The sequence below is a fragment of the Aedes aegypti genome, chromosome 1 (assembly GCF_002204515.2).
Source record: "Aedes aegypti strain LVP_AGWG chromosome 1, AaegL5.0 Primary Assembly, whole genome shotgun sequence".
Taxonomy (NCBI): Eukaryota; Metazoa; Arthropoda; class Insecta; order Diptera; family Culicidae; genus Aedes; species Aedes aegypti.
In genome coordinates this window covers 205,398,520-205,410,672 of record NC_035107.1, presented here as the reverse complement: position 1 = coordinate 205,410,672, position 12,153 = coordinate 205,398,520, and the positions used below count along the sequence as shown (strand labels likewise).

Below are 12,153 nucleotides of genomic sequence, written 5' to 3'. Positions count from 1 at the left end.
TCCTAGGAGAAGCCCTGAAAATGTTCTGGTAAAATCTTTATGGGAATTTTTGGTGCTATATTTATTGAGAAGTATATGAAATAATTCGTTATGTGATTTCCGAATAATGATAGAATCCTTGGATATAACTTTTAGAGAAGAATTGTTATATCAATATCTGAAAGAATTCTTGGAGCCAGCCTTGGAGTAAACTCTGAAAAATTACTGAAGAAATCGCTTGAGGATTTTTTTTGATCTTTGAAGAATTCAGTGGAGGAAATCCTGAATAATTAGTAGAGGAACCTTTGAAGGAATCTCTGGAAGAAAGACACCTGAAGGTATGCATGAAGAATTTTCCCCGGATGAATTTCTGGGTAAATCTGTGAATACATTTCTAGACGAATTGTTGATGAAATTCCTGGTAGAATCCCAGGAAGAATTTCTGGTGGAATCCCTAGTACAACTAATGTTTTCCTGGAAAGACTTCAAAGTAGAATAACTAGAGGAAACCACTAAAGACTCTGGATAGAATCTTAGAAGAAATTACCATAGCTATTATATTGATATTATAGCCATATCGATGACTGTTCAGAATAACAGAGATCCCCCATAATTTGACCGAGAGTGTATCTTTTAACAAAAACGAAACATTTCGCAATTAAAAAAAAACTTCGTACAACACAAAACTACTTACACGCCACGTTACTTACACCTCTGGTACTGCTGGTAGTACGATCCGCCACCTCCACCACCGCTGCCACTGACCGCCGGTGGGGATGTCGGTGATTCATCTGTGCTTCCTCCCCGGGCAATATTCCGTTCGTCGAAATGCACCACCGTGTTCCGCTCACGATGTTCCCATCGCTCATCCTGTTCAGATTCCGGATCGAAAACCAACGATCTCGGTGAGGTAGGTTCCCGGAATTTCTTCTTCTTATCGCCACCACCACCACCACCTTCAAAGTCGCTTCCACCACTTAATATCCGGTTACCATCGGGAGTTGTGTTACTCATATCCAGTAGCAGTTTGGAAACTTTCTTGCATTTAGTCATGTGCTTCTCTGCCCGAGCCTTCTCGGTATAGGTCTTGAAGCATTTGTGGCATTTGAATTTCTTCTCTACAATCTTTTTCTCCTTCATTGGCTTAAGGTTTTTCATGTGTTCAAATAAATGCTTCTTTAGTTCCTTCTTCAGCTGAAAAGGCTTCTTGCAAAATAGACAGATTGTGTAGCGGACGGTAACGTCCAGTCCCGGTCCGGCTTGGTCATCGTCAGCCGACTCGCCGGCACGGTTCACTACCTCAATGTTTTCGCAGGCGTCCAGCTCTTCGAGTGACTCGGAATCCGAATCACTTTCCTGGTCAAGCGCTTCTAGCTGCCGGTCAATATCTTCAATACTGCCTTCGTATTGCTGCTGATGATGATGGTGGTGGTGTCCAAGTGCGGCTGCTCCTCCGGTTGGAACCCCACCCGTAGCACCACGGGATTCAACGTCCTCGCTCATTGCGCCGAAATCAATGCCCTTGGAAGCTGACTTGAATACTCTGCAAAGAATAGAAAAAGTAGTTGTTGGTATAATGTGCCATTCACTTATTTTTGCAGTACATTTGATGGTGTATATGTTAATTTTTTTTGTGATGATGTGTCTTATTCAGTTGGAAAAATAGAACCATTGTTACAGACTTGTCCAGAAGCCAAAGGTATAGTAATATATGTGATTACCGAGCGATGTATACAGTATGGGACGATACGTTTACAACTTTTTCGATTTTTGATACAAAATGGTCAACTTACGAGGCTTTGGGCCGATTTGCATGAAATTTCCGCAATTCTTCAGATAACTTGAATTTCAATATATATATTTTTAAGCGATTTTTCCAATCGCGAGTTCAAAAGCAATAACGGTTTGACTAAAGGTAAGTTTTTAGACTAATTTTAATTATTGATGTAACTCAAAAAGTTGAAGGAATAGCTTTATGATATTTTCAGCAAAGCTGTAGATTTAGATAAGATGAACAAGTTAGCTAAAGACAGTTTTTGTGTAAATTCATGTCTGATAAGCAGTGCAAACTTTATTAAAATCGTTATATTAGGGTGCTGGTGCCATTAGTGGACTACCTTAGCTATAAAAAATCATACCAAAATAACGAAAAGCCGTAAGGCCCAAATAAAAATGATGCAAAAGTCAAAACTGAAAAAGCAGTTTACTCTTTTTGAATAGACAAATCAAAGAAAATAAAAACATCAGGCTCTTTTATTTGCCAAATAAAAAGGCTGTATGTTTTTATTTTTATCAATTTGTTGTTTTAAAAGGAGAACACTGCTTTTTCAGTTCTGACTTTTTTGCCATTTTGGCGTCAGCAGAAAGATTTCAACCTCTACTATATGGGAAAAATATAGAAAGAGTGATAAAACTAATTTTTAACATAAAATCGCTTGAGCCACTATTGATACACGTGTTCCAGTAGTTGTGCTAGTGCTCCAGTAGTAGTTCGGGAATGATTCAAGGAATTTTAAACAAAATGGTATTATTTTACATAGGTTCAACATTTTTCTCCCGGAACAGCAACTATTATCTTCCGAATGAAGCATAAAGATCATCTCTGGGACTTTTCTTCATTTTTGTACATCCATTTTGAAAACTGCGTTGATCCACTACTGGAACACGACGGCAACTACTGGTGCAAAGGAGCAAATTTTTGGCGTAAACTTAATTATTTATATGACTTTTCGATAACATAAAAAGCTGAAATTTGGCAAATCGAGTAAACTAGAGGCGATCTATCCACCAAGCACATGTCGTTTTTATCGAAAAATGTACGTTTAATTCCATAGTCCAATCTACTGGTACATTACAACCATTGGTACCGGCACCCTAATAGCTGAGAAGTTGATAATTTTGTGTGAAAAGGGAAAAAGTTCCAAATGTTTTGTCGAATACTGTGTGAGAGAAATAAAGAGGTATCACTTGTAGTCTGCATCACTTTTATCAAATATTTCCGCAAATAATGATATCATCCGCTGGCATGCTTGACGGAGTTCTAGGTCCATTGAACTTATCACTTCGCTTACATCATATTTATCTCACAGGGTAACCCCAGGCAAGATGAGTCAATGCCATTTTTGACCGTAATATGCTTTTTTATAATAATATGAATCATTTTGTCAGATGAGCAGCATATTTTGGTTAACAGCTGCTTATTACTTACTATAATTTGTACGTTTTCTGTATGTAAAAATAATTAGAGTGCAGGTACCAACATTGGTTCTATAACATGGAAACTCTAATAAATAATTGAATTTCAACAACAAAAAAATCCATATGATAAAATTTAACGATGTTGCTGGTTTGGGAAGTTGTCAAAATGCGTTGCATTGTTATTCAATGCACGGAATAATCAAGTAGACTTGTTTGATGTTTGAGTGAGGTTGTATTTAAAAGGAATAAACACATTGAAGAAAAAGTACACACGGCACCGTAAAACGACAAAAAATATACTTTTGATTTCATTCACTGTCGATCTTCCTTGACCCAATCTCACCCCCATTTTTGATGTTTTAGACACCGCACCGAAAAAAATAAAATGTTTGTGGAAAAATCAAATAGATTCCGGAAAATATGGGTGAAGTGTATTGAAAATACTTTCAACCTTCTACTAATATAACAAGAGAGGTTAAAGTACATGCCGTAATACACTCAGGCAAATCGACTATCGATAAACATAGGAACCCCTTATGAAAATTCGCCACAAGAAATCGGGTTGAAATTTATAAATTTGCCTTATGAAACCAGCATTTGAAAACAAAAAACGTTTTCGCGGCAACCTGGAATCGAACCAAGAACCCTACGATCGATAGGCCCGAGTGTACACCACGCGCCTATCGACGCCTTGATGAGGAGTGATGCTAAAACGATGTATAAACCGTTCGTATTGCAATAATCGTGCCACCTTTCATAAGGCAAAATGTATGAAATTCGATAGTCCAGTTCGCTGCGTGTACTTTGCACACACGCAGCGAACTGGACTATCGAATTTCATACATTTTGCCTTATGAAAGGTGGCACGATTATTGCAATACGAACGGTTTATACATCGTTTTAGCATCACTCCTCATCAAGGCGTCTATAGGCGCGTGGTGTACACTCGGGCCTATCGATCGTAGGGTTCTTGGTTCGATTCCAGGTTGCCGCGAAAACGTTTTTTGTTTTCAAATGCTGGTTTCATAAGGCAAATTTATAAATTTCAACCCGATTTCTTGTGGCGAATTTTCATAAGGGGTTCCTATGTTTATCGATAGTCGATTTGCCTGAGTGTAGATCATAGATAGAATTAGATAATCTTCGAACAGGTATAAGCAAATAAATTTGCAAAGTCTTACCATAACGATGATATGGGTATAATGTACGAATTAAATTTATGGGTAATAAATTTGAAACGTATGAATTTACTGAAATTTTCCCGATCGTTACATTCTGTTAAAAGTGTAAGTTTAAAATTTCAACAACTGATTGTACAAATGTTGATTCAATGGTTCCGGATCATTTGGTCGGACGCCATCTGGCTAAAAAGGTCATTTGGCCGAAAATAAAAACAATTTTAATCTCAAATAACAGCTTTTTCATAAAGAAGGTTAAATTATCATTGATATACAAAAAAATAGCTCTTCAGTGTTCGTTGAAGAAGCAGTCAGTGCTGAACGAAGATAGCCTAAATGCAAGCAACTATTCACTTTTCTGGTACCGTAATCCGGGGTATCATTGATCAGTGGGGTAACATTGATCGGAATGACTCACCTCATCAAAAGTTCGTATTATCATTTATTGATGAAACATTTCCATACCATGAATGGTGTTTCTCTTTCTTATATTCATGAGCTAATAAAAGTTAATATTTTGTGAAAATTGCGTTTACCTTATGCGTAAATCTGGCAACTTTTCGAAATAATGATTTTAATTGTTAAGGATGATACTACCGAAGATTCATGTCCCACATAAGTTCTGCATACGATATGAGCAAGCAAAATGTGATTCTTACTAAAAATGACATCGCCGAAAACGATTCCGTTGTCAAAACTTTTATAAGTATGCTCAATTAGGCAACATTACCCAATTACTGTTAGGAATGTAAAATTCCCTTAGGTTATTGCCTACCTTTAGGCGTATTCCGTGGTTCGAAGTATTTTTGATTTTAAAATAACTCAAAAAGTAAATGACTTGTAAACGTTTGGCCTTCATATTCGGCTTCAGGGGCCATGATTTAAGTAAGTAACGACATTTTCAGTATTACTGAACGTTGTTTATATAAATGATCAATGTTACCCCATATCAACTAAATCAAAAAGTCACCTAAAACATGTTTTTTAACATGCTTAAATCTTTCAATAAATAAAATACAGTATATAGTCTCGAGCTATGGATGGCAGTACTTGTTTTAAAAATATAAAACCTGCAACATTTGCATTTTCAAACGAAATATTGAAGAAACATTCAGAAAAATGATCAATGTTACCCCGGATTACAGTAGAGATAATAGCAGTCAATAGAGGTTTTTCGCTTTGCGTTTTTGGTAAGCTTTTGATATTAACAGTGAATCAATTGTGCAGCAAAGACATTGTCATCTCCTTTTCTTGTTTTATTTTATTTTGTTTATTTTATTGATGTACAAGGGGGTCAGGGGCCAAGTCTCCAGCATAAGTTTGAAAACTCATACCGTCCATAATACACCGGGGGATTTGGAGTTTTTGGAAGTAGGCAACGCAACATCTTTGACCAGAAGGTTCTTTAAGTTTTGCTTTTACTCTAGACTTCCCCTACACGTATGAATGATGCAAGGTCGAAAGAACATGAATCAATCATACATATAACGATAGTGAAGTGTTTTGCCTAAGGATATGTGAAAGGAGGGATTTTGTGTGGTGTTTTGTAAATCGCTCTGTGGAACAAATTTTTTATTAGTTAAATAATAAGTTCATTTGATTTACCTTTCAATTAGTATTCAATGATTACAGAAACTTTATACTTAACAAAGGCGTGGAGTGCAGCAAGCTTGGTGGGCCAAGTGCGTATTGATTTGGCGAGCGTGGGGCAGAACCGAGGATGAAGAGATGCGACCGCAAACCGACGTTTTCTCGGCCATTACGCTGCCATGATAAGAGATGCCTTTCCTCTTCGATGAATTATTCCTCGAAGCGGGTTAGATATGAAAACAAGGATAAAGAGAGAAGGAATGTTAGTGATTATTACATGCTTTATGACAGTATTGGCGTACATTGAAATCATACAAAATTCGCTCTTTGGATTCCCACGATAACAATCCCTGAAACTAATGATAAACAACAAAAAATGAATCCAAAAGAGCGAGAACCTTGATGTTTCAATGTATGACAATCCAGCTTTATTGCATGTGACAAGTTCTTGGTGATATTCTCACAACGGCCATTCAGAATGGTTCGACGGATGTAGATAAAAGATCATTATGATAAAATTAACGCGACGACATGTTAGTAAACTCAAAACGATTATTATATTTGCAACTGTTAATTTAAATAGTTAAGCTAAGGGTCGGTTATTGCATATAACTTTATAGATAAGCAGCAGTAAAGCACGAACGCGAATCCATCCCATCTTCAAATGCACAACACTTCATTCTGGAATTTTAGAACGTCCATGTTGTAACTTGTTCACACAAGAAATCTGCCTCGACCGAGTTGGCAGAACGCGCCCATACCCCTTTCTGAACCAAAGGACAGGGAACTAATACCATGATACCTTAATTACAAATACAAAAGCAATACTTCTATGTTATTTCCACTACTACGCTCACGATAATTATGTTATGATCGTTAGAATAAAAACGATAGAGGTTACTACTACATAACAGAAATACTACCCAAAGAACGCTATTGTCGCCAGTGTTGGTGTGATAAATGCAAAGTAGTGCAAAAATGCGTAGAGGATTAAGTAAGTTATTAATTACAGCATTTTGTTCAACAATATTATATTGTATTATGAAAGATATTTCAAAATGAAACATTTCAGTAACAGCAGTGCCATTAGTTTTCTAATTATTATACATATATCAGTAACATTACTAAACTATCTCTAACACCGCTACAACCTACCTTACTAAATAACGCAATACCGTAAAATGCCGTAATTCAGAACATTTTGGAATATTTCTCAAAAATCGTAAATTATTGTTAATGACAATTTTAATTGGAATTATTATGCATTACCAGCATATAGAAATAGCGGTATGGACAAATTTCAAAATCTTTCTTAAATTTCGATTAATTTTAGACCAAATATGCGGATTTAGGCGATGCGCTGAATTACGGCACCTTACGGTATTACTAAGGTAATAATTACTACATTGTTAGTAAACCTAACATAAATGTCTATTTTCAATGACCTGTGAGACGCAGAGACCACCCGCACCCACTCTTGCGCCTCGTGGTCTACTGAAAACGATTTATGTATATTGAACCAATACTACTATTAGAAATAGTGCTACTGATGAAGGTGATCGTTGGTTTCCCAGTCTTGTTAGTGATTTGAGTGTTAGTAGAGACTGGTAGTGAGCCCTGCCGGTCCCTCCAGCATTACGCGTAGTTATCTGGTGTTAGATCATGCGACAGTAACTAAACTCATGCTGAAGGTGTGATAAATCAAGTGTAAAATATATTTAAGCATTGAAACACATGTCATTATTTAATTTAAAACTATTAGACTAGCTTACATTTTATAAGTTATAATTACGATTATTTTCGCGATCAATATATTAGTATTAGTATATTTCACAATATCAACAATATGCAATCACTTGATAAATCACCGTCAATCCCATCACCTAAGGGCAGGGGACATTGTCATCTCCTTTTCTTGTTGAAACAATTTCGTTCCGCAACATCAGTTTGTCATCACTTGAACAGAATATGACAATGATCGATCACACCATGCGCAGCGATTTTCTAGACTTCGCATTGCAATTTTCGAAAACTTTCTCCATGCTGGTAAACATTGACACATTATCGAACAGCATCCATAAAACAAATTTGGTTTAGTGTTTAAAATAACTGATTAATAGCGAGTTGAAAAGGCTGCAACCAAGGTATCTAAAAGGGAGGTAATACGATATGTCAAATTGCTGAAACCGCCATGTTGGAGAAGTATACGACAGCTGGCCACTTTGTTTCCATGGAATAGTCCAGCATGCCATGAAATCTAGTCTAGTTCTCTTCACAGTTTGTTTTGTTTTGTGCACCAACTGAAACGTAAATATTTTACTATTGTAGAGAAATCAGTTGGAAGCTTTCTAGGATAATGAAGTTCTTTTATAGGTAACATAGTAAAATGAAGAGCATACCTCACGATCTATTGGCAAAAAGGTAAATGATAATCTGACGCATTTCTGCAGATATTAATCATCCGCGTTCGGAATCTTTCAGGGCACCCTCAATTGGCTTTGTCAAACTAATGCTTTGAATTCCTTAAATCGAAGAAGTTGCATCTGACAGAGATAATCGAAAACTAGAATGTTGGCAAATTTCAGCGAGAAGCGATTGCGAAAGATGAATGCCAAAAAACGACCCGATCAATTGAATACTGTTTGATTCATTCCATTGGTTCAACAATAAAATAAATTTGTTTCAACACCGTTAGTCTTAAAGCGTTTTATCCCTGTTTTAGGATTTTGATCCAGGCAAAAAAAAAATGCAACAACGCTTTTAATGAATGAATTGAAACTATCTCCTAATCTACACAGAAAACTTAATTATAATACAATTCAATTGTGGCTCTTTTTGCTTAGCAGAAAGCGTTGTATATTTCCATATATTGCTTGGTTGTTCTGTGATGACCGACCATCGTATTGGTCACATGACGATAATCACAAATTCGTTTCGTTTCACTCTCGACCGTTCGGGGATTGACGAAAAACCACACTACGGTTTTTAGTGTTGACAACCGTATTACCGCAATCTCAAACGGCAAAAAACAATGATAACGCCTAAAATAAAATAATTTGATTTATTCTTGGAGACAATGAAACTTTATCCTGCTTGCCTTCACTTATCAGACACGCAACGATCTTGCGATGGAGATGTTTATGGATACGAAAGAAACTTATGGATGGCAAAATATAAAAACATATCGACCAGCTCGCCGACTCGCCAGCTGTCACTTTGTACACCCTCTCGGTTTACCACTCCCCGCATCCAGTGACTGCTTAGATTGTTGTACCTGTACTTTCAATATACCTTGGCTGCAACAATATTGGGCTCTGTGATTGTCATGACAATTTTGCTTTTGATTGTATCCTTATCCGCAACAGTTGGGACAAACGGTTGTGAGCGAGCTTGCTTTGTTATTTGTGTTTCGTCTGTTTTGATGACAATTTGATTCACTGGATATTAACTAGAACGGTTTTCGATTTACTCGTCTTTCTGCATGATAGGTTTGCTTCGATCGCTCAAGAACCTTATTGAGTAAACTATTTCATAGTTCTAGCAACCACATTAAATTACGCAAACATAATAGCTTTCTTTTCTCCTAATACACCAATTTGATTGGATCATGATTTTTCAATTTTTCGACTTTTTACGATATTGGGTGCTGTCCAGTGCTGGGGGATCTCCCCCTATAACTACAAAGAACTGCCGATGATTGGAAGAAGGCAAAATTCTCAATAAAAATATAATTAAAATTATTGCTTATACTTTTTTCTACGGTATTCAGTTGGAGCTGCCTGACAGCTTAACTTGTCAAGGCTGAACCCTCGGTCTGGCTTTTGCCAAGTTTCCCCTCTACCAGGACCAATACTCAGACGGACTAGGCTATGGTGCCCACATGAACACTGTTTTTTTTTATTAGTATTGTGACGTGAAAGTTTTTGAAAAGTACCCATATTCTCTTGCTTCTGAGAAAAGTAAGCATTGTGAAAATCAACAGCTCCATTTGAATTTGTTTGAAATAGTAGTTTCATTACTAATACTGTCTAGTCAAAATGGTTTTGATTAATTTGTAATTTAAGTGCTATTCTGATTACTCCTGTCTTTTACGTAAGATTAGAGGCTTGTGAAGTCTCGATATATTTGCACATTTTTTTCACAAGATCTAAAAAAAAAAATCTTCTAGTTTAAGAAGCCGTGTCGATATTATTCTGGTTTTGAAGATATTCCGATGTTCCTTGGGGGACCGACATTTTCAATATAAAATGTCTTTGGTGGCCATTTTGTTTTTGGTCAATTTATCACAAAAATAAAATGTGTACTATATTATACCAGGTAATAAGGAGCTACTCTGAAAAAAAAAATCAAACAAATCGGTTCAGTATTTTCGAAGAAATCTGAAAATTACGATATGAGGTTTTTTTTAGAGTTTTCAGGATCTTTATTTGTCCAGGGTGGTATCTGAAACATAAATGCTCATTACTCAAAGACAGCTGTTCCAAATTGCTTCATTTTTTACAACAAAAAAATAAATAATAATGAAAAGTGATCTGGTAATTTGATACCTCAACAAATCTTGAAATTTTAGCAGCATCAATTAATTAACTATATTTTCGAATGAAATATTAAATGTGATAGATGAGGTTTGCTTAGAAGTATGACAGATAGAAGTACTTTTAATACGATAAAAACCTCCAAAAAAAATTAGAATAACTTGGCAGATGCTCCAGTTTTATTTGACCTTGAACACAAGAGGTTCGATCATTGACCCACAGTTTGGGAAACTATTTCGCAAACGAATTCACGAAAGAATTAATATGAAAATGGCTGGAGAAATAACTGAAAAATATGGCGTAGGAATTCCTTGACAAATTCTTGTATGGAATTCTTGGAAAAACTTTTAACAAATGTCTTCAAAACTCTGCAATGAACCTTTGGGGAATTTACTTGGAAGAACTCCTGTAGAAATCTATTGTCGTTTTCGTTTTTAAAAACTGGTTCGGTGATCAACGCGTAAATAAACTAACGTCAACAAAATGTAGTTCTCGGTCCGAACCTGAATCGGATTGCGGTTGAAACTGTGATTCAGAACGGGTTTCGCCGCCAGTTCCAACCTAGGCTCGAAAACGAATTCAACAAATGGAAGGTCTGCTATGGTAACTACTAAAATATCGGTGGAAAACTCGAATTTGTGGAAAAATCTATAAATGAAATCCAGGAATAGCATTTTTGAATTTTTATAGGGTTATGGAAATACCTGATAATCAGAACTCACTGTCAGAAGGAAGAAAAATAGTGGCTTCAGAGACCAATTTGGTTAACAAAGCGACTTAAAGAGACCTTCTATTAAAAATAGGGACTTTTCAGATACATGCATTAAAATAGAGACCAAGTCTCTAATAAGAGACCTGCTACCAGCCCTCGAATATGGCACTGTCTATAATATAGTACTTGCACGGAAGCACATTTCAAAATAAATGAAAAGAAAAAATGAAGAACAGCTTCAAGTTAATCAGACATTTGTTCATATCATATATAACCGATATCCATTGCTAGTTTCGAACTCACAAATATACATCGAATCAAACCACAAACATTTTCATCATATCAACTGAGCCACCACAGTTCTTCAAATCCACCGGTAAGGAAAGTGGAATAGGATGTTCGATAGGTCAAGGCAGAGCAATGGTGCGATCGGTAAAACAGTTCGAACGATATTGTAGTATAGCGAGCCAGTACATCGCATTGATCATCTTATGATTCCTTCGGTACACTCTAAACAAAATCTCAGCCTGAGTTAATGTTCTCCCTTAAAATTGTGAGTACAGCCTTAAATCAGCTTCTGAATAGAATTTGTTTAGGCTGTTGAAAAGGAGGAAAAGGATCCTTCCTTTTCTATTTTCTTGTTTACTGCGCATCATATCAAATCCAGTTAGAATAATGCTGTTGCATTCGTATACACAATAAAACAAAGTTACACAAAATTGAGTACGACTCACACAGAATCGGGCTTTTTCGGAACCCACTCAGATTTTGTGTAATTTTGACACATGCTAAAAAATCACTCCTGCGCTAATTTATTCTTCTTTTCCTTAATCCTCTCTTTCCAATGGTACCTCCAAAGCTCCATTGTTTTTCGACGAACATTTTTCGTGTCTGGTACGTTACATATTCTCTAGTATTATAGTTATTCATGCTATCATGCTGATGTCACTGATGTGTAATA

General features: G+C 36.2%; 1 protein-coding gene across 5 annotated transcripts in view; it reads right to left on the bottom strand.

The window, feature by feature from the left end:
• The window catches only part of LOC5570621, a 43,608-nt gene that overhangs the window by 14,323 nt on the left and 17,132 nt on the right, over positions 1-12,153 (bottom strand). For 3 of the 5 annotated variants that reach the window (XM_021857316.1, XM_021857317.1, XM_001659173.2), the window contains one exon: positions 690-1,522. In XM_021857316.1, the coding sequence (XP_021713008.1) occupies positions 690-1,522 (833 nt within the window). Of the gene's footprint in view, positions 1-673; positions 1,523-1,583; positions 1,648-12,153 lie in introns of those variants that run through there. The other 2 variants (XM_021857319.1, XM_021857318.1) reach the window with 2 other exon arrangements.